The sequence below is a fragment of the Podarcis erhardii genome (assembly GCF_964252035.2).
Source record: "Podarcis erhardii genome assembly, chromosome: W".
NCBI lineage: Eukaryota > Metazoa > Chordata > Lepidosauria > Squamata > Lacertidae > Podarcis > Podarcis erhardii.
In genome coordinates this window covers 676,515-699,795 of record NC_138506.1, presented here as the reverse complement: position 1 = coordinate 699,795, position 23,281 = coordinate 676,515, and the positions used below count along the sequence as shown (strand labels likewise).

Sequence of the window (23,281 nt, the reverse complement as noted above, 5' to 3'; positions counted from 1 at the left end):
TGCGTCATCTCTGCTGCCTTAAATCAAGCTTGACAGATTAGAGAACTGGGCCAAAACAAACAAGATGAATTTTAATAGGGAGAAATGTAATGTATTGCACTTGGGCAAAAAAAAATGAGAGGCACAAATACAAGATGGGTGACACCTGGCTTGAGAGCAGTACATGTGAAAAGGATCTAGGAGTCTTGGTTGACCACAAACTTGACATGAGCCAACAGTGTGACGCGGCAGCTAAAAAAGCCAATGCAATTCTGGGCTGCATCAATAGGAGTATAGCATCTAGATCAAGGGAAGTAATAGTGCCACTGTATTCTGCTCTGGTCAGACCTCACCTGGAGTACTGTGTCCAGTTCTGGGCACCACAGTTCAAGAAGGACACTGACAAACTGGAACATGTCCAGAGGAGGGCAACCAAAATGGTCAAAGGCCTGGAAACGATGCCTTATGAAGAACGGCTAAGGGAGCTGGGCATGTTTAGCCTGGAGAAGAGGAGGTTAAGGGGTGATATGATAGCCATGTTCAAATATATAAAAGGATGTCACATAGAGGAGGGGAAAAGGTTGTTTTCTGCTGCTCCAGAGAAGCGGACACGGAGCAATGGTTCCAAACTACAAGAAAAAAGATTCCACCTAAACATTAGGAAGAACTTCCTGACAGTAAGAGCTGTTTGACAGTGGAATTTGCTGCCAAGGAGTGTGGTGGAGTCTCCTTCTTTGGAGGTCTTTAAGCAGAGGCTTGACAACCATATGTCAGGAGTGCTCTGATGGTGTTTCCTGCTTGGCAGGGGGTTGGACTCGATGGCCCTTGTGGTCTCTTCCAACTCTATGATTCTATGATTCTATGATTCTAAGCTGCTTTATACAAGCTGCGTCTGTGTACAGCTGCAGCTGCTTCATTCCAAAAGCAAGTTCAGAAGTACTTTCAATTTCCAGCCTCTGCCTGTGAGCCTGTGCCACTCTGCTTAACTGCAGCTGCTTCAAACCTCATTCCAAAGGCAATTTTAAAAATGCACTTTCGGTTTTCCAGCGTCCCAAGCCTTTGCCTTGGAGCCTTTGCCTGACCGCAGCAAACGGCTATAAAAGTTCAAAGTCCAGCCATAAAGCCATTAACTAGGAGCTGGCAGGCTGCCCGTAGCAGTAGCACATACCTCTCATAAATCATCCTGACACGCAGAGATATCGTCCGATCCGTCCCTCTGCATTCCGATCCTTTGCCGGCACTCCGATTCGACTTCTGAATTCCATTCTCAAGATGACTGCGTTTTTCTGGGCCCCATAACCAGAAATGTTGTTTTTGCAGAGTCTTTTACGCAGTGGAATGATGAGCAGTACATGCCACATACTTTACTTTATTTACACTTCAATGCTAAGAGCTTACAAACAAGCATCTTGCCTCTGCGTGAGCAGAGAAGCATCCTCTCTCCTCTGAAGCACGGAGAGAACTGAGAAAAACAGGAAACCAGTGTACGTCACATCCAGTCTCCCTTTCCCGTGGGAAGCCCAACAGTACGCTGACTGTGGAATGTAAACACCTGTCTCGTGACAAGCACTTCGCTGCACAGTGAAGAGAGCAGAAACCTTTTAAAACCAAGTTGTAAAACTTGGTTTTAAAAGGAGTGTGGCTGATCCATGCCTCTACACCAAGGGGACAGGCAACAAATATCTAATGCTCTTAGTCTTCGTTGATTATTTGCTTGTAGCAGGGAGTTCCACAGATGAGATCCAGAAGCTAACAAGTCAGCTGGAAAAGAGGTTTAAGATTTTCATTTTTGTGCTGCAAATGTTCTGAGCCAACGTGTATCTAAACCCAGTACTGCCGATTGGTGTGCTTTGAAAAGGCTTATCAGATATCTAAAGGGGACATTAAATGTATGTTTGAAGATATCTAGTACACAAGATGAAAAACTAGAAGTATTTGTTGATGCGAACTGGGAAAGCTGTGTAGCTACCAGAAAACCTACAAGTGGAATGGTTATGATGTTTGCCAATTCCATAATTGAATGGAGGTCAAAGAAACAAGGATTTGTTGCAACCTCATCCTGTGAGGCAGAATATGGGAGCCTGTCGCAAGCATGCAATGAAATCATGTGGTTTATACAGATACTAAAAGAGCTAGATTGTAAAGTAGATTTGCCTATCCAAGCGTATGAAGATAGTCAATTGTGCATTGAATTAGTGGGCTCAGAAATAACGAAGTCTGCATCAAAGCATATTGCTATCCGTCATGCAAATGTTAGAGATTGCGTACAGAATGGGGTAATCAAACTGGAGTATTGTCAATCACAAGATAATATTGCTGATTTGTTTACCAAGCCTTTGCCAGCAACATGTCATAATGAATTAATGACAAAACTGGGTTTATGTATATAGTGTATGTATGTTTTGTTTTCTGTTGGGTTTTTTTGCATTTAAGAAACAGAAGGCGTGTCACGGCTAAAAATTGGCCGCTGTTTCTTTAATGCTAAAAGAACTAAGTCAGCATGAGTCAACGGCCTACAATGACTCATGCAACCTTTCACCTAATTCTACCTGTATATATAGAGTGGTCAATGTTAGTGTTGTGTTGTGGGTTGGTTAGAGAAAGCTGGTAGTGTTGATGTGTGTACAAGCTCATCTCTAACTTGGTTTTGCGGAATTTGCGAGAGGAGCTCAGCAGCTACAGGGGAGTTGCAGTTCAGGAGATGTTGGTAATGTTCTTTCCAGCGCAGTGCAATAGCTTCTTTTATCTTTTAGAAGTGTGGTACTGTCTGTTGAGCATAGGGGGCATATGCCATGATTTATTGGTTCATAGATGGTCTTTGTGGCTTAAAGAAACTCTGTGCATCATGAGTGTCGGCTAAGTGTTGGATCTCTTGAGCTTTTTTTTATCCAACAGGTGTTCTTTAGTTCTCTGGTTCTTCTTTGAACCTCGGCCTTAGTGTTGGCATGTTTTTACTTAGTGGCATAGTTTCTATCTCTTTGCCAGATCTGAAAGGCCTTCCTTTTCTTGTTCATAAGGCGTTCAGTCTCACTGTTATTCTCATCAAACCAGTCCTGGTGTTTCTTGCTTTGGTATCCAATAATTTGTTCACAGGCTGCACTAATGGATGTTTTTAGCTTGGCCCAGTGTTCCTTGATGTTATCAGGGAATTCTGAAAACAGATGGTCCTTAAGAGTTGTTTGGAAGCAATCCTGCAATCCTGCTTAATAGGATCTTGAAGGGCTTGAGTGTTCATTTTACGCCTTAGTTTCCTTCCTTGAAGCCTGCATTGAGGTATAATCTTGATAGCCATCATGGAGTGTATTAACACTGGGAAACATTTTTTTTCATTGACAACAGCAGTTGTTCTAACCTAATTGCTGTTTTCATATCTGAAGTTGGTTTTGTTCTGTAAGCTCTAGTTTAATTCATGTTTTTCACTTTTCACCATAAGCTTTGTTTTTCACAATGCAAGAATTCAATATTTTATTAAACACATAGCCAAAGTAGTACAATATGAGTATAAATGTAAGTGACTTTGTCAGGGACGCAGCGGGAGCGCAGGGAGGGGAGGAGATGGAGAGCGAGGGGGAGCAATCCGAGGGCAGCGTAGGAGAAGATGACAGTAGCCCGAGAGATTCCATGAGCCTCTCCAGCGAATCGGAAGATTCACAGAAGGGGGCACCGATGGCCAGGGCAAGGGGGGCCCCAAGGGGGACACCCCAGAAGCAAGGGGCCAGCGGGGACTCCCAGAGCAGCAGTTGGAAATCAGGACCAGCTTCCCCACCAGAGCGTAGTGGGGGGGAAGAGTCCCAGGTATCAGGGCCAGCGTATTCACCACCAGCGAGAGAAGATGAGTCAGGGTTGACCACGCCTCCATCGGAGAGCGAGGGAACGGTCAAGAGGAAGGTTGCCGGCTGGGCGCGTGCGCCAAGTTCAAATGTACAGGCGAGCGGCACAGCAGGTAGCCCGGATAGGGAACCAGGTCCTAAAGCCCGCCGGAAGGAGGGGCAAGAATCAGGGGGGTCAGCGTCAGAAGAGTCCAGAAAGGATGAAACCCCAGCGGGCAGGAGGGCCCAGAGGAGGAAGGAGCTAAGGAAGAGGTGGAGCAAGGCTAGAGTCTTAAACTGGTGTGGAAGGGGCTGAGATTCAGACGGAACTTCGCCGGTCTAGGCTTTAAGACGTAGAGCGGCACGCTGCGGCTTTGAAATGGAAACTGAACTTCAATAAAGACTTTTGTACATAACTACAGCCGGGCGTTGGTCCTTTGTGAGCTGGACCTAGGGGCGGCTCTGACATTGAATATGTATATCTATGTACAGTTGGAGGTACAGTGGTGCCTCGCAAGACGAAATTAATCCGTTCCGTGAGGCTCTTCGTATAGCGGTTTTTTCGTCTTGCGAAGCAAGCCCATTGACAGCTTAGCGGATTAGCGCTATTAGCAGTTTAGCGGCCTTTAGCGGATCAGCTGATAAGCGGCTTAGGAAAAGGGGGGGGAGGGAAAAAACCCCGCAGGAACTTGCAAGCCATTTTCGTCTTGCGAAGCAAGCCCATAGGGAAATTCGTTTTGCGAAGCGCCTCCAAAACGGAAAACCCTTTCGTCTAGCGGGTTTTCCGTCTTGCGAGGTGTTCGTCTGGCGGGGCACCACTGTATGCAAAAAAATGTATTCCCTTGGGATACACAGTATACTGGGGAACAATTTTTCTGTTGCATGAGATTTTTCAACTGTTCTTTTATGTTCTTTCAATGCTGATTTCAAATTTGAAATTGATTTTTGTGCACGTGCTATAGTTATCTTTCAATTTCCAACTTTTGCCAATATGTCATATTTACACTGGGGATAAGTGGACACTGACACGTTGATCTACCCTAAGCACATGGTAATTATTGTTTTGCAAACTTAATTTTTCTTTATTTTTTATAGTTTTGTAACCTAAATATTTGTATTTTTCAGATCGGACCATGGCTTCTTCAAGTAGACAAAAATGTATAAGCGCTAATGGAATGTGGAAAACATCACATTGTTTTGGCAAAAACAGTGTGTGCCGGGAACAGTACAGCAAGGAGGCTTGGAGGTGGGCTGCAAAACTTTACACAACATTCAGATAAGAGTTGTGAGATGATGCTAAGGACAAGGATATGAGATGCCAAAAACACGCCAAAAACAAGGAGCAAGGAGTTGTGTAATGCCACACATCAAATGAACAAGGTGTATAAATGACAAAGCTCTCCAGCCTCAGTTGCGTGCTAGACATTTGACAGCGTTGTCGTCTGGTCACCCGTGACTCTTACTGAATCTGGCCCATTCAGTGAAGAGTGGTGAGTATGGGAGATGTATGGATGCGTATATGACTGAGTGCATGTTCCCTGTCTTGTCATGTTTGTTGATCAATAAAGCAATGTTATAGAGAAAATTCAGTATTGGTTGTCTGGGGTTTACTTGTGCCTTCCTAGAGTGTACTGGGTCTCATCTATGCTAAACATGTAAACAGATTAAAAGGACCTAATTGGTCATAACAGGTTTGGGACTGGCTTTTGGAAGATGCCTGTTTGTGAATTTGTTTTGTGTGTGTAGATCAGTGCACGCTGACCAACGTGTAGTCTTCGCAGTAAGCCTCTATTCTGATGGCCTGAGTAATCACGACAACCAGTAGATTCTTATCTGCTGCAGCCTTCATCCGCCCTCACAGCAGCCATTGTAGCATACCATTATCATCCGCCTGTTCTGCCGTTGAGGACTTATTGGATCATTCCTTGTCTAGCTCCTTTCCTTTGACCTTACCGCCTTGGGTACAGCACACTAAACAGCTGTAAGGCCACTGAGGTTACTTCACAAGTTGGACACAAGAGAGAGCAGGAGGGAAATAGCTGAAGGGAACTCCTCTCTATTAAAAATAATCTCTGAGGCCAACACACATACAATTCAGAAAAAGCAGAACATATTGTGAAAACAATTTGTATTTCATTACTTTCGGTTTTATTTTTCTCAAAAAATGTAAATGTGCTTTTAAATTTACATTTCAGCTATTACACTGAAGAAGCAGACAGTTGTACCAAAATGTTAATGCTGCTCGAACACTTTGCTGAATAGCATTTTTTGATCTCCTGTTCTATGTGAAGGAAACCAAGAATTAACTGTCAGAGTAGTAGTAATAATAATTATTTGATCTATATACTGCCCTTTATCAAAAGATCTCAGGGCGATGTACATTAGAAACACATTCCAAAACATCAGTGATAATCATAACAACAGTCCTCTCCAGCCTGCAAACTTCTCCAACCAGATGCTGTCCAGATGTTTTGGACTACAACTCCCATCAGCCCCAGTCAGTGAAGGTTTTGCGCTCTCACATCAGTTTCAGCGTCATACAGCTGGCCAGGGCTGATGGGAATTGTAGTCCAAAACATCTGGAAGGCACCAGGTTAGATTACAGTCTCTCCTGCCAAAGCTCATCTTGCCAGACTGCTGGATGTCAATTTGTCGGGGAGGCTGCAATGTGAGGATGCACTTGGCCCATGGCTCCTTGGCTCATAAGTGGCAGCAGATCCAATGCAAAAGGAAATCTTCATCTTTTACACTTGCAGAAATCTGCACAAATCACTTCTATGAAATGCCTGCTATGTTCCCTTTTGCGACATTATGTACACAGTGCCTTCTTTTTTAATTATTATCTATAAATATTTTTATCATGTATACAAAAGAATAAAAATGTGAACTAAGAAATAAGTGGTGTCGCTCTCGCCAAATTAAATTTTAGGGCCAGAAAGAAATATGGCAGCAGGAACAACTTCAGCACTCACCCAGGCGTGCTGGCCCAATGAGGGCTGGACATGCTAACCTGAGACACCAGCAAGCCAAACTCTCTGTTGAAATTCAGGCTCGGTCAGAGGTATGTGCCTATCTGCAGGCACCGTCTGAATTCCTTTGACCTCCCTCCGGCGACTCCCGGCAGGAAAAACAACACGAGGTCCGTTCCGGCGATTTTCCTCAGGCTGTGAGAAAAACACACCAACTGCTTCTCCTCCTTCTCCTCCTCCCTGCATATCCCCAGGGAGGGGAATCAGACTCAGACAGAAATGTAACTACATTGCTTTTATTCCTGTCTATAGCAGTCATACAGTAAAGATGTCTGCTCTCTTCAACAAACAGAGAGAAACTCCAAACTCCACCCATGTACATCCTGTACAGGTCATGTGACACACACTGAGCTCATATCCTGTGCTCAATAAGGATGGACTGCCCCTTTGTTTCCATGGCAGCAGTCACACACATCCTGTCTGGCTTTACAGCCACTAGCAGCTGTCTGAGCTGTTAGAGCCTTTGCTTGCTGCAGCATTGCTGCTTTAGAATAACATACTCCCCCTAAAGTATCAATGCGTGCTGCGAGCAAAGCGTCATCCAGAGAAGAAAACAAACAGTTGTTATACTTATAACACTCCCCTGTTGTTTCAGTTCCACCCTTGGAACTACCCGCCACTGGTTTTACCAATGTACCTCTCTGGTTGTGTGACTTCCAAGGAATGAGTGCATCTGCATTACCTTGGTTAACAACTCCCTGTTGTGCCTTTGTCTCTGACTCAGACACAGCTTCAATCTGACCTTGGTCGTTTACAATAGCAACAGCTAGGTTAGCAAACTCTTGTGAATACCTCTTGGGTGGTACACCCTTCGTTGCTCTCTCAGACCTACGTAAGAAGTGCTGCTCTTCTTTGCTTTCTGGTTCAGCCTTTGGACTCTCTGGAGAACCAGTACCAATTGTAAACAGTGGTTCGTCTTCCTCCTCTTCTGAGGGTCTAGTCATTACGTGAGATTTCCTCTCAATGACTGTGACAACTGAGCTGTCTGAGCTATCGCTGTCATCAGTACTACTGAACTCAACAAAATCAACATCATCATCATCATCATCAGAATCATCATCACCTGTGGGAAATGTGTGAACTATCACTCTCTCCTGTTCAGGAGCACTCTCTAGAAATTTTGTGAGAATCACCTTACCAGATTCAGACAAAATTACTCTGTAGAGACCCTTTTCATAACCCACAAAAATGCCTCTGGCATTCTTTACTCCTCCCGGAGCTTCTGTCCTCACATGAGACCCAAAAACCTTGAAATGGGCAACAGAAGGTTTTCTGTGGAACAGTTTCTCAAAAGGAGAACTTCCCAACTCTTTTGAAAACTTTCTCAACCACGTATAACAAAAAGACGTTAGCGATTCAGCCCAGTACTCATGTGGCAGATGTGAACTAAGCAATTGCGCTTCCATTCCCTTTTGCAATTCTTTGTTCACCCTAACACAGACACATCTGTTCCAAGCTTCTTCTGAAGCTGCAATTTTGTGTCTTATCCCTTTCTTCTTCAGGAACCTCTGGAAATCCTGTAAAAGAAAAATTGGCTTCTCATCTGTGCAAAGACAATTTATGTCAGCATCATGCATATTTTTAACCTTTTCACAAAACTCTTTAAACCTTTCTAAGGCTTCTTTCGGTCTCTCCAAAAGATAAATCCAGACAAAACCTGTGAAAGAATCAACACATATTAGGTAATACTTTGCATTGCCTCTAGACGGTGCTAAAGGACCAATCACATCAGCATACACCCGCTGAAATGCCTTGTCGACCCTCGAGGTGACCTGGTTGGTGTTCTTCTTGGCTGCACCTGCAAAAGAAATCATGTTAGAATCACAAGAATTACATTCCATGTAATCACTTTGATCAAAAGTCAACAAATATAGTCCAGCTTTCTCTTTGGCAGAAAGATACAACTCTCCATCTTTGTAGATCTCGCAGTGTTGATCATCATAGGACAGTTTTAGTCCCTTCTTGGCAATCTGCGAAACGCTGAGCAGATTGTACTTCAACTCTGGAACCAAATAAACATTGTTTATAGTCAAGTTCTGACTTTTAAGATACACAGTTCCAATTCCGGTTGCTTCCAGCTCTTGACCGTTGGCTTGTTGTACAACGAAGCTTTGCTTCTTAAACGACGAAAACAAATCCCTGCGATGGGTCATGTGAAATGTACACCCAGTGTCTATGATAAAAGCGTTCTCCACTTCTGGCTTGGTTCCTTTCGACATCAAAGCCTTTGCAGGCTTCGTCTGTGACTTGGCATGACCTCTGCCTGACGCCTCAGACTTCGTGGAGCTTCCCTTGGCTCCCTTGTTCTGACGTGGCTTCTTGCAGTACCGCTGAAGATGCCCAGTCTGTCCACAATTGTAGCATCGGACAACGTTCAAAGCTACGGCATTTTCTCCAGTAGCTGTAGCAGTGGGGGTGTCAGAACTCCGTTCTTGTCTCCCCCTGTCCTTGACATCCAGGGCGGCAAGTCTGTCATGTTCACAAAGAACCACGGCAAAGACCCTCTCTGACGTTAGATCAGCTGCTGGGAGGGACCCCAGCTGACTGGCAACTGTTTTGTAAGTCCGATTCAGACTGTTGATGACCATGAAGCAAAACACTTCCTCCTGCAGACGGAAATTGCGTTCCACCATCTGTTGACGCAGAAATTTCATTTCCGTCAGGTGCGCTTGAACATCTCCATCAGGCGCAAGCCTCAGGTTGGTCAGCTTCTCAAAATACAGCAACGCTGAAGAACCTGCATCTCTCAGATGTGTCCTTCTCAGCGTGTCCCAAACATCTCTCGCGTGCTGTAAATCTTGTATATGAATAAGCTCAGAGTCTGACACGCACAGAATTATAGCAGTTCTGGCCTTCACATCCTGTGACTCCCAAGCACGCGTTGGTGCTGGAGGGATGGGGTTCTCAATCACCCCAAACAGTCTCTGATTCTGCAGCAGGGCCTTCATCTTAATAGACCAAGATGCATAATTGTCACTGGTCAAAAGGGGCGGAGAAGGCAGGGCTCCCCCCTTCTTAGCATCCATTTTGAGTCCTTGCACTGACTCTCAAACACAAGCCTCTAAAATCCAATAGCTGGCTTGTTTACACTCTGTGCACCTGGCAGCTATAACACTTGCTGCTTGCAGAGTCGCTTTCAAGAGTTCCTTTCTAAGGGCCTAGTCAAAACACGAACTGTTTTTGCCTGACTTCCAGCCCTTATCTTGAAACTAGCCTGTGTTGCTAAGCAACTGCATTCTTTTCCTTGGACAGGATTAACCACAGGAATGTTTGGAATGCAGAGTTCTCCTCTCTCGGAGCTGTTTTTACCAAACCTTGCTCCCTCGAAGCAGAGAATGAATCAATCTGCATTCACACTTCTAAGCCCGAAAATCTCATACCTGGGCTCCGTAGCTTGGCTTTCAGCTTCTTCTGGTCAGCTCCTGGCTGCAGAGAATCAGCCCCATTTCAGGCTTCCATGGAGAGGGATGAAAACAGCAGCTCTGCCACTCTTTGATGCAGACTCCCATGGATCGAAGAAACCATCTGGCTCTTGGTACCACTGTTGGAATTCAAGCTCGGTCAGAGGTATGTGCCTATCTGCAGGCACCGGCTGAATTCCTTTGACCTCCCTCCGGCGACTCCCGGCAGGAAAAACAACACTAGGTCCGTTCCGGCGATTTTCCTCAGGCTGTGAGAAAAACACACCAACTGCTTCTCCTCCTTCTCCTCCTCCCTGCATATCCCCAGGGAGGGGAATCAGACTCAGACAGAAATGTAACTACATTGCTTTTATTCCTGTCTATAGCAGTCATACAGTAAAGATGTCTGCTCTCTTCAACAAACAGAGAGAAACTCCAAACTCCACCCATGTACATCCTGTACAGGTCATGTGACACACACTGAGCTCATATCCTGTGCTCAATAAGGATGGACTGCCCCTTTGTTTCCATGGCAGCAGTCACACACATCCTGTCTGGCTTTACAGCCACTAGCAGCTGTCTGAGCTGTTAGAGCCTTTGCTTGCTGCAGCATTGCTGCTTTAGAATAACACTCTCATGGTGAGCTGTTTGCATGTGACGAGGCACATGTCAGGACACTCACCCCAGGGGCATGTGATTTAACTGTGGCCACAGCCAGGCCTGTTTCACCTCTAAAAGATAAGTTTCTCTACATGCCGTACAAATATACACTACACCCAACATTTACAGTGTGTGATTTCTTGAAATTTACAGCACAGGAAGCAGGCTGCCTAACTCTCCATGATATAGAAAACAATCACTCAAAATGCATTATCTTTCAGGCAGATGACCTTGCAATCCAGGAAAAGGCTGTGGAGCAAAGTACACCAGCAGCCACAATAAAAGGTTCTGAGGATACGGGAGGGACTGTGGGGCTACTCCATTGTCCTCTGTCGCTTGGCATCAAGGGGGGGCCTAGATTTCCAGCAATTCATCTGAGGCCTTCACTTTCATTGCTGGATCTTTTGGCCAGCTCTTGGACAGGTTTAGCCTGTGTAGGAAAGAATGGCTTTAGGGAAGAGGAATCCTGAGATACTGGCAAGGGCCATGCCTCACTGTTTCCTGGAGCAGGAGCACCAGCTGAGTATTGCCAGGTATGTCGTCCAGGAGCTCCATGCAACTCAGATGCTGCACTCACCTGTCCTTGTTTGGCTCTGCTGGACTGCCATGGGCTTCAAGATCTTCTTAGCATCACTTGCATAGCAAGGAACATTGTATTTGCCACTGGAGGTCTTGATGATGGCACCTCTTCTCTGAGCATCTTGAATCAAAGCATTCCAATCTTCATTTTCCTACAATGGTTTTTATTTTAATTTAAGAAACAATAAATTATTAGGACAGGAGACTGGGCAGGTGCGGTAGTGACGGTTTATAAACAAGAGTTGGGAAAATTCATGGATTCGAAGTTAATCCTGCTGCCTCAAAGTAGAGGCTGTTGTAGCTTGCTCCCAGTTCTCTTTTCTTCGAAGGCAGGGACAGGAACCTGGTGACCAAATCAGCCCCCCCCCCCCAGCATTCCCAGTCAGCCCACCACCCTTCAACTTGTCAATCCCACCTGCTCCCTCTAAGGAGATTCTTCTAACTTCTGTTGCACTGCAGGAGAGGGCGAGTGTGATTGTGTGGGTCTCTGGCTCCATCTGCTTTCGGAGTATGCCTCTCAACAGCATTCCACAAGGAAAAATGGAGGAGACCTTAGCTTGAAAAAGACTGGCTAAATTAATCTGAAATACTAAAGACCACTAATAATGGGTGTCAGTAGAAATTAGGACACAGAACTTCCTTTGGATTGCACTCACTGGTAAACAGTGGCTTCCGAACACACAACAGAGAATCCCTCCAATACATTTGTATTGGATACAATACATAAGGCTACAATTATCCTTCCCTCCTCACTGCAGCTATAGAGCCACCAGTGACAGAGAAACAAGTATTGTTTAATGCAAGTCCACTAACAACTCTGCCACTTTACAGGAGCAACAGCAAACCATCATCACCAGGACTTCCAAATGGAGAAATCTGGATTGGAGGCCCTCTAGTGGCAAAGTCATTGCAGTACAAGACTGACAAAGGTGACCATAATAAGACTGAGTGCATACGTATGTGAGTGATTGTGATTTCACACAGAAAAGTGGCAGGATGGGAAAGAGGGTGCTGAAGTCTCCCCCACGCCACCTACTTTTCTCCTGACAGGGCTCACTCCCAGTCCAAGAGCCTGACTGGGAGAAAAGTGTCAGGATAGAGAAGAGTCTGATGGGGCAGAAGCAACTGGCATGGTAGAGAACCCAATCCCTTTCTCTGCTTGAAATAAACCCTCCCCACCACACAGTTTGGCATTTTAAAACACTGAGACGAGTGGAGAACTTCTGTGGCCCTCTATATGCTGCTGAACTACATCTCCCACCATCCCTTGACCACTGGCTATGCTGGCTGTGGCTGATGGGAGTTGTACAACATCTGTAGGGCTGTAGGATTCCCAGTCCCTGCCCTTACAGCCTCTCACGAACAACCTTGGTGGATCAGATCAAATGGTCCACCCCCTGAAGTGCCATGCTTGGTCTTGCATGAAAAATAGCAGTGGTGGGGAAGCTGTGTTGTTGGGTTCCAATTCCCACCAGCCCCAGCCAGCATAGCTAAAGGTCAGAAGACGGGAGTCGTAGTCCAACAACACTGGGAGGCAGCAGAGCTTCCTTAGCTCTGGAATATAGTATTGCCAGTTTAAGCTCAATTGTGGAAAGACCTAAAGTAACCTAATTGTTTTATAATTTATGAAACCTGAGTTTCAGGTTCCTCTGGGCACCCACAAGCGACAGGGCCTTCTCAGTGGTGGCTCCCTCTTTGTGGAATGCCCTCCCTTGGGAGCTATGCCTTTCTCCCTCATCATTGCCTTTCAGGAGGCATTTGAAAACATGTTTGTTTAGCCAGGCACTTTTGGTGGTTGAAGAACACTGTTCCTAGCAATGCTGAGATCACTGGATGAGAGAAAGGTCCTGTCCCCCCCCCCCCGATTTTTAATTGTAAAAAGCATTTTTAGAATGCTTTAACATTTATTCTGTGTGTGGCATGTTTACCACACTGGGCTCATTTGGGCAGAACATAAATTCAATAAATAAGCAAATGCTGCCCAATATTTTCCCTAACACTGCTGATTCAAAATACATAATTACTTACGACACCTTTTGGCCAGCCTGATGCTTTCCAGATGTTTTGAACTACAACTCCCACTTGCCACAGCCAGCAGAGCCAACGTGTGCCCTCTTTTGCAAGTGTGGGCAGAGGGCCCAATCTATACAGGGTACTGTGCTCAGAAAATCCTGTGGGCACCCCTGAATCCTGTTATGCTCTCCTTCCAAACAACCCTATGAAGTAGGCTTGATTTATAGCTTTTGGAGGTGATATGGGGAGTTTGTGTGTGTGTATAAATCCAGGTGTCTTTGGGCCAAGCCCAGGACACCACCATTAACCCCCCACAAAGGTGCTTATTTCTTCTTCCACGTACCATGAGCGTTTGCAGGTGTCCAAGGATGAAGAGACTGTACTTGGCTCGGGTGATGGTGATATTCAATTGCTGCAGACTCTTCAGAAACCTAGTGTCAGGGAGAGGAAGATGGGAGAAGATTTAAGAACAGAAACCAACACTTATAGAGAGCCTAAAGAGATCATTAGCAGCCTGTCGTCTGACAGCGAGTCAGAGGCGGGGGGGAGGAGGATGAGCCTGGAACAAGTCATTCTGTACACAGAGGAAGTCAGGGGCGGGGTTTCCGCAGACTTGCATGCTGGGTAAAAAAAAAGGGGGGGGGAAGCAGATGCGGCAACTGTGCCAAAGGGGTCGGACGTTAATTGAAACACTGGAGATGTACTTTTGAACTTTGTCAATAAATTAAATAGATTGGAACTGGCCGTGAGCCCGGAGTTTTATCTATGCCGGCTTGACAGCATAAAGCCTCTGACAGCTTGCCGCGTCTCTTTTGCTGCTGGAAAGCTGGTGGAATAAGGAAATAGCCTCAGAATGGAGAAGGAGGTGTTGGAGCTGAAAAAGCAAAATGTCGCTCTGGAACAAAGATCGGCCGACCTGCAGAGCCGTTTGGAGGAAGCCAGGGCTGCTCAGAAAGGAACCCCAGGTGGGCTATCGGCAGATGGGGCCAAGGCTGTGTGGGTGGAACGGTGGGGATCCGGAAAGTTACTTGGATTTCAAGACAGAGATGAGATATTTTTTAGAACTTGAAGGAGCCAAGTTTCAGAACAATGCCGAGAGAGTTGCTCACATCATTAGGCACCTGGCGGGAGGGGCTAGAAGCTGGATCAGGCCATTAATAGCCTCGGGGAATGAAGCCCTCAGAAATGAGGCCAAATTTTGGCAAGCTATGGACTTTATCTATGCAGATCAAAGTTTAACTGACAAAACGCAGGAGGAGCTGCTGGCTTTGAAACAAGGCAAATCCACGGTACGCAGTTACTGGTCCGAATTTGCTATGCTCGTGCAGAAACTGGGTTGGGATTTAGAGACTGAGCCAGTACAAGCGTTGTTTAAAAATGGACTTAACCCAGAAATTAAGGACAAGCTTGCAAGGGGGCCAAGACCTAAAAATATGGATGAATTAACAAAGGCTGCTCTTGGGGTGGGTTTGAGACAAGAAGCCAGATGGCGGGAAAGGAAGCAAGGCAGAGAGCGGAGTTTCCATGGTGACCGCATTCTTGAGATGCCTGCAGCTGCCTCAGAACGTCAACAAGAGCAGGAGCCTATGGAGATAGGCACAGCCAGGGCGCGGGAGAGTTTGAAAGCCCAACGGTCTGGCGGGAAGGAGAAAAAAGACTGGCAAGCGGCAAAAAGATGTTTTTTTAAAAATGATATTTTATTAAATTTTCACAATAAAAAATTATAAACAATAAATAGGAAAAACACAAGAAAGATAAAAAACCACAAAAATACAAAAATACAAAAATACAAACACTTAACATAAAAAAGAAGAAAAAAAGAAAAAAGAAAAAAGAAAAGACTCTTTTCAAATTCATATCCTTCATAACCTTATTTTCATGACTTCCACCCGCCCTCCTTTCTTGTATTCCACTTCAAATTTAATTTAGCTAATTCATTTATATTAGTTTTATCCTTTGAAAGTTCCTTCAAATATTATATTATTCAAATTTTCATCCAATATCTATCCCTTCTTTCATATTTTTATTTATCTTAATCACTTGAACCTCTTCTTCTCATTTCAGTGTCCTCAACATTCAAAGATTTTGCAATGTTTTTGTAGATAGTTTTTAAACTTCTTCCAATCTTCTTCCACCTGCTCTTCTCCTTGATCTCGTATTCTGCTAGTCATTTCTGCCATTTCCATGTAGTCCATTACTTGCATCTGCCATTCTTCCAAGGTGGGTAGATCTTGTGTCTTCCAATGCTTTGCAACCAGAATTCTTGCTGCTGCTGTGGCATACAAAAAGAAAGTTCTATCCTTCTTTGGCACCAATTGGCCGACCATGCCCAGGAGAAAGGCCTCTGGTTTCTTAGGGAAAGTGTACTTAAGTACCTTTTTTAGTTCGTTATATATCATCTCCCAGAAAGCCTTAATCCTTGGGCATGTCCACCAAAGGTGAAAGAATGTACCTTCAGTTTCTTTACATTTCCAGCATTTGTTATCGGGCAAATGGTAGATTTTAGCAAGCTTGACTGGGGTCATGTACCACCTATACATCATTTTCATAATATTCTCCCTTAAGGCATTACGTGCCGTAAATTTAATTCCGGTGGTCCATAACTGTTCCCAGTCAGCAAACATAATGTTATGTCCAACATCTTGTGCCCATTTAATCATAGTAGATTTCACTGTCTCATCCACAGTATTCCATTTCAACAGCAGATTATACATTCTTGATAATATCTTAGCATTGGGTTCTGACAATTCAGTTTCTAACTTTGATTTTTCCACCTGGAAGCCAATCTTTTTATCTAAATTATAGGCCTCTCTTACTTGAAAATAATGTAGCCAGTCCCGCACCTTATCTTTGAGTTTTTCATAACTCTGCAATTTCAATTTATCACCCTCCTGCTCCAAAATTTCCCAGTACCTTGGCCAATTGGTCTCCATATTTAGTCTTTTCATGGCCTTTGCCTCCATTGGCGATAACCACCTTGGGGTTTTGTTCTCCAACACATCTTTATATTTAATCCAGACATTAAATAATGCTTTTCTGACAATATGGTTTTTAAATGCCTTATGTACCTTAACCTTACCATACCACAAATACGCATGCCATCCAAATACATTGTCATACCCTTCCAAATCCTTTTTCACTTCTGACCAACACTTCTCGTAGTTATCCTTATATAAGTTAACATTTTTAGAAGTCATATTCACCCCTAGGTATTTTACTTTTTTTACCAATAATAAATCTGTCTCCTTCTGAAACTTTTCTTTCTCTATTGGCGTTAAATTTTTCTCCAATACCTTAGTTTTTAACTTATTCAGTTTAAAGCCAGCCACCTGACCAAAATCCTGGATTAGTTCTAGGGCCCTTTTAGTACTGGGGACTGGCTCCTGCAATGTCAAAACTAGGTCATCTGCAAAAGCTTTAAGTTTATATTGTTTATCACCGACCTGAATACCCTGAATCTGTTGGTCCCTTCTGATCATGTTCAGCAAAACCTCCAGGACCGAAATAAAAAGCAATGGGGAAATTGGGCAGCCTTGTCGTGTCCCTTTTTCAATTTTAACCTCTTCTGTGACTACATTATTAACTATTAGTTTAGCCTTTTGTTCTGAATAAATCGCACCTATACCATTTTCAAATTTTTCTCCAACCCCCATCCCCTGAAGATTCTTCTTCATGAAACTCCAAGATATATTATCAAAGGCTTTCTCTGCATCAATAAATATCAGAACAGCTTTAGAGTTGATGTTGACTTGTAGCTTTTCCAAAATGTCAATTATATTCCTCATATTATTTGATAAATGTCTGCCAGGGAGAAAGCCGGCCTGGTCTTTATGTATCATTTCAACTAATACTTTTTTCAATCTTTTAGCCAAAATATCTGCAAAAATTTTGTAATCCACATTAAGCAGGGATATGGGGCGGTAGTTCTTAAGTTGTGTCTTTTCAGACTCATTTTTTGGTATAAGCGTGATGTAAGCTTCTTTCCACGACTCCGGCGCTTCCCCCCCCCCCTCCATAATTTCATTGCAAACCTCCTTTAACGGTTGAATTAAATAGTCTTTCATAGCTTTGTAATATTTGGAGGTTAACCCATCCGGCCCTGGAGACTTGCCCAACTGCATATTCTGAATGGCACCCTCTACCTTTTGTTCAGAAATTCTAGAGTTCAATAATAATTTATTCTCTTGAGAGATTTTTTGCAATCCATTAGTTTCCAAAAATTGATCAATTTTAGTCTCATTCTGTGGCCCTTGTGCATACAATTGTTTGAAATATCTCTGGAAGCAATTTTTGATTTCCTGTGGATTTTGTATGTTCTTACCATCCACTTCGAGGTTTGTAACTGCATTTAATTTTTGTCTTTTCTTCAACTGCCATGCTAATAACTTTCCACATTTGTTAGCTGATTCAAAGGTTTTTTGTCTCATCTGTTTGATCTTCCATTCTATATCTTGATTTACCATTTTCATATATTGTACTTGGTGTAGCTTAATTTCTCTTAAAATCTCCTGTGACTTTTCTCCTTCTCTATTTTTCTCCAAAATCTTTTCTTTTTTCTCCTCTTGGGTTCTCCTTTTAATTGCATTTAATTGCATCCAATTGATGTTAATTTCATTTCCATTTTCACAGGATTGTGGTCGGAACAGGTTTTTGGGCAGATTTCCACTTTTCGGATCTTAGGGACCATTCCTCTGGAAATCCAGATTTGGTCAATTCTTGTCCAGGTCATTTTAGCTTCAGAGAAGAACGTTCCCTCTCTGCCTAGGGGGTTCTTAGTTCTCCAAGTGTCAATTAAGTCTATATTGTCTGTCATTTCAAAAAGGTCTTCGGTAGTCTTCCATCTTTTGTAACTACCTGTCTTTCAGATTTATCCATATTTGTCGACACAACGCCGTTCATATCTCCCATCAGAATAATATTGTAATCCATAAAATCCAACAATGTCTCATGCAGTTTCTTGTAGAATTCTGATTTCCCCTCATTTGGTGCATAGACTCCAATTATCAATAGTCTCTCTCCTTGAAATTGTATCTCAATTGCCACAAAACGTCCATGCTCATCTTTAAAAAGAAATTTTGGTGATAATTTTTCTTTTGCGTAAATCACAACTCCTCCTTTTTTAACTTTGTCCGATGAAATGAATTCTTGGCCTTTTATTTATCAATACTTTCCTGTGGAGTCTTGTTATGTGGGTTTCTTGCAAGCAAATCAGATCCAATTGTTCCTTTTTCAACATATGAAAGATTCTTTTCCTCTTGTCCGGGGAGTTTATACCCCTAATATTCCAAGTTAGAACCTGCAGAGACATGTTGTAATTATTTTGCTGTTCCTCCAACTGCTCCTTGAAGCTGCTCTTGTTCCGATGGCAGTGTCTCTTTCTCGGCTTTGTCCAATCCCAAGGGGTGTCTTCCTAGATCAGGTGGTCCCAATCCTGGTATTCCCGGCTCTTTTGTTTCCGCCAAAAAGATGTTTTGTGTGTCAGAAGACTGGGCACTTTGCTAGAGTGTGTCCAGAGCGTTGTAACTGGCAGGGAATGGTGGGGGCCACCCAGCAGGCAGCGGCAGAGGAGCCCCAGCCTTCGGGAAACGAGGAAGCCTGGCTGGTGGTGAACCGGGGCAACAGCCAGGCGGGAGCAACACAGAAAGTCCTCGGCTTGGGCACCCCAAAGCAAGCATAATGTTGAAGGTGGTGCTAGAACTCCCAAATGGACAGACAGTGGAGGAGTTGGCGCTCGTTGATTCTGGTGCCTCAGCCTCCTTTTTTAGCAAGGAGTTTGCTGCGCGGCACCAACTGAACCTGAGGCCTTTGGCTTTTCCGCTGCAAGTGACCACAATTGATGGAAGAGAACTGCTGGGAGGTGAAGTGACGCATCAAACACCTCCAATGCGAATGCGTGTGGCCACCCACTCCGAGGTCATCGCCTTTCACGTTGCCACACTGGCGGGTCCGCCTATCATATTGGGCATGAGCTGGTTGGCGTCGCACGATCCGGTGGTTTCCTGGCACCAACGTTTGGCTCGATGCACTGCATGGAGAACTGCCTGGCTCAAGGGCTACCTCGACAAAGTGAGGGCAGGAGGGCAGCAGCATGCAGAGCGGGGACGAGCGTGATTCCGTCGTGTTACAGGAGGTGTTCAGCGAGAAAGAGGCGGATGCGTTGTCACCACATCGACCATATGACTGTCAGATCAACCTGGTCCCGGGGGCCACGTTGCCAGTCGGGAAAACCAATTCCATGTCGGAGGGAGAGCTCAAGGACCTAAAGGAGTTTATTGAGAAAAACCTAAGAAGGGGGTTCATCGGGAGTCCAAGGCGGCAGGGGGGAGCCCAGTGTTCTTCGTGGACAGCAGATCGACGAAAGAGGATGCTCGTGGTGGACTTTAGAATTTTGAACAGCCTGATGGAACCGGTGGCTTTTCCAATGCCGAGGATCGACGACGTTTTGGCACGGTTTTGGCATGGGTGCGGAAGGGGAAGATTTTCACCAAACTGGATCTCCGGGGGGCTTACAACCGCATCCGAGTACAAGAGGGCGATGAGTGGAAGACCACCATGTTCACCCCGATGGGGGCGTTTGAGTATTTAGTTATGCCCTTCGGTTTGCAGTGCGGAAGTCACTCTTTCCAAGCCTTCATGCACCACGTGCTAGGACCTTTGCTCTACAAAAACTGCGTTTGTTTTTTGGACGATTTGCTTGTGTACTCAGAAGACGAGCAACAGCATGTGAAGGATGTACGTCAGGTCCTGAGCAAACTCAAGGAGCACTGCTTGTGGGTCAAGCTGGAGAAATGTCAGTTCCATGCAAAGGAAGTCGAATTCCTGGGCTACTGACTGTCGGACCAGGGGTTGGCCATGGATCCGGAGAAAGTGAAAGCGGTGGTGCAATGGGAGAGTCCCAAAACCAGGAAAGATGTTCAGCGTTTCCTGGGTTTCAGCAATTTCTACAAGAAATTCATAAAAGATTTCGCAAAATTGACGGCGCCCATAATGGACTGTCTCAGTGTCAAGAAGAGGTTTCAGTGGACGCAGGCGGCCCAAGAGGGGTTTGAGAAGCTTAAGAGGGCTTTCGCTTCGGAGGAGCAACCGATCCACGTCGACCCTGCTCAACCACTATGGGTGGAAACATATGCGTCGGATCGGGCGATTGGGGCGGTGCTGCTGCAGCCAGATCGAAAGGGGGAGTGGCGACCGTGTGCCTTTTCTTTGCGGAAACTGAACAAATTAGAGCAGAACTACACCATCTATGATAGGGAATTGCTTTCGATCGTGGCTGCTTTCAAACAATGGAGGCACTTCCTGGTTGGGGCAAAGCACCAAATTTTGGTGTGCACTGACCACAAGAACTTGGAGTACTGGCGTACGGCACGGGTGTTGTGCCAGAGACAGATAAGATGGGCAGAGTTCTTTGCCAACTTCAACTTCAAGATACAATACGTGCCGGGAGAGCAGAATGCAAGGGTAGATGCGCTCTCCCGGAAACCCGAGTATATGATGGGGGAAGGTCCTCCGGTGGCAAGACTGATGTTCCCGGAGAGCAAATGGATGTGCGGGGGGACGTTAGTCAAGGACGTCGAACTGATGCAACTGCTCAGAGACAATGTCTTTGCCAGACAAAAAATGGGGGAGTTAAGAGAAAAAGGGGGTGCTGAGGGGGGTTTTGAAGTGAAAGGGGGGCTACTGTACCACAAAGGGGCCTTGTATGTTCCAGGAGAAAACCTTCGGGGCAGAATTCTCAAGCAACTCCATGACAGCTGCACGGCAGGGCATTTTGGACAGCATAAGACCATGCTACTGGTCACACGGGAATTTTGGTGGCCAAGGGTGAGAGAGGATGTAAAGGACTAACTAAATCCCTGTTTAAATTTCAAAGGCATTAAAAAAGTTTCAGGCATTCCCACCAAGGAGGAATAAATCTTAAAATCAGTCCATGCTCTGCTTTTGCAATTTCAGCTGCTCCCTACCTGCCACCATGTGGCTTCCAAGCGCAGACACCCCCACCACCATAAAAAAAAAAACATGTGGAAAGGAAGTGGGCTGGTGGTGGAAACCAGCTTCATTCCATGTCAGGACCTTCAGCTGCCTATCCAGCACAACCTGTTGGTGGAGTAATACTATTTGTTGTGATTCAGGTGACTTGAAAAACAGAAATGCATCGTTATCACAACAGTGAAATTTTTTCTCCTTCTAACCCCCCCCCCAACTTTTAAATAAAATAATAAAAAGAAGTCCAACCCTGCTTGCCTGATTTCAGCCCCTTGTGAGTTATTCCTGACCTGCTCTCGACTCCCACCTTGACACTTGAACAGCAGTTCTTCTGGGGCGCATCTAAAAGCACTGGACCCATCGAAGCCAGGAGCCCTCTGATAAGGGCTCCCCATTTTGTGACCCATCTGAAGCTACAGAAGAGGAGAGGCAAGAGGGTGTCTGCACTCTGCCCTCCATTCTGCCCCCAAACCCAATGCTTCCTTCTGGCCTTGCCAACCCCTCAACTTCCCTGTTCGCCCACCTCCCAGATATATAGTTCAGTTGTAAGCTGACAAAGTGCCCCTCACCTTCAACACACACTGCACCTCCACTTACAATATGAACTTCTGGCTTCAAGATCTGGCTTTTATTGTGTGCTACCCTAGGCTGCCATTAGGTTCCTTCCAGGCAGTTTGACAGAAGGGCACATACACACAGTTTTTGGGTTGTGGGACAGGCAGGCACTTTCACATCCTGCTATTTTTTTCTGGAAGAGCCAGAAGAGTTGCTACCACTGGTTAGAGGCCCCCTCTTCTCTCCCCCCCCCCAGCTAGACACAGTGGAAGCGCCCTCCCAGATTCGCCAACATAAGGAATTGTAAATTCATTGGGATAAGGGAGGTGAAATGAGGAAGCTAACACAGCCTTGGCCCTGCCAGAGTGCCACACTTTGGGAACTCCTCTCATAAGATCCCTTATGGGCATCACAGGTGGTCAAGAGTGGAGTACAAGACCACCATAGGGGCTCCAACACCCCTTGTTCCAACCTTGAATTGTGGACAGTGGCCCACATACTTGACCACCCCAAGGATCACATCTTAAGTGTCAGAATTGCCAAGTTGAGGCACCTCAGTTGTCACCTCACACTATGACAGCAAAGTCTTACCCAACTGATCCTTGCATGCTGTTCACTCGAACACAGGACACAATGATACAGTCCTTCTCACGGCCCTGGAACCCATCCACGAGGTCAACTTCCCCGACTCTGTAGAGAAAAGGAATGTCGTATGGTGCCATCCTAAATACACTTCTCTCTTTACCACCACCACTCATCCCCAAAAGAGAGGTGAAACTGATTGAGAAGGAAACAAACCACACTTTTATGAAGTTAAAGAAAACTCCACACTTCTTGTCTGAAATAGAAAACTATGTAAACAGTGAGAGAGCAAGCGAGGGAGCACATGGTAGATTGGAGAGATTACTTGAGTCAGTAGGTGGGCTGTTGCGCCTCACTTTTCTCATATGTAAAATGGGAATATAACCTGTATTTTACACACTGCTGTTGCAAGAACAAATGAGATGGGGGGGGGGAGGGTTGTGGGAATGTTAAGGATAGTAGGAAAGGATATATTGAATAAGTATTATCCTTCCTTCACTCATGCTAGTAAGTGATGTAGCAGAGCAGATTCCCCTCAATATACCTGGAAGCTAGCTTGCGGATTCGTTTGAAATATAAATTTTATTTATATCCCGCCCTCCCCAGCCGAAGCCAGGCTCAGGGCGGCTAACAACAATAAAATAATGCAACATTCTAAAATTAATTCAAATCAAATTGATGGCAACCATTG

General features: G+C 45.0%; 1 protein-coding gene across 1 annotated transcript; it reads right to left on the bottom strand.

The window, feature by feature from the left end:
* Positions 1-11,236: 11,236 nt before the first annotated feature.
* On the bottom strand, positions 11,237-23,009 carry LOC309333244 (putative helicase senataxin). The gene is made up of 4 exons (XM_081846665.1): positions 22,600-23,009; positions 13,814-13,901; positions 11,456-11,609; positions 11,237-11,308 (listed from the first exon to the last, which is right to left on the bottom strand). The coding sequence occupies exons 1-4, from the start codon at positions 22,764-22,766 to the stop codon at positions 11,304-11,306; spliced, it is 414 nt and encodes a 137-aa protein (XP_081702791.1). The 5' UTR covers positions 22,767-23,009; the 3' UTR covers positions 11,237-11,303.
* Between the last annotated feature and the right edge of the window lie 272 nt (positions 23,010-23,281).

Excerpts from the sequence above, each read along its gene's own strand:
- LOC309333244 (XM_081846665.1), bottom strand. The coding sequence starts at position 22,766 with ATGAGTGGTGGTGGTAAAGAGAGAAGTGTATTTAGGATGGCACCATAC. Across the intron at positions 13,902-22,599 it reads AGCATGCAAGGATCAGTTGG|GTTTCTGAAGAGTCTGCAGC; the intron begins GTAAGACTTTGC and ends CCCTGACACTAG. Across the intron at positions 11,610-13,813 it reads GACACCTGCAAACGCTCATG|GAAAATGAAGATTGGAATGC; the intron begins GTACGTGGAAGA and ends AAACCATTGTAG.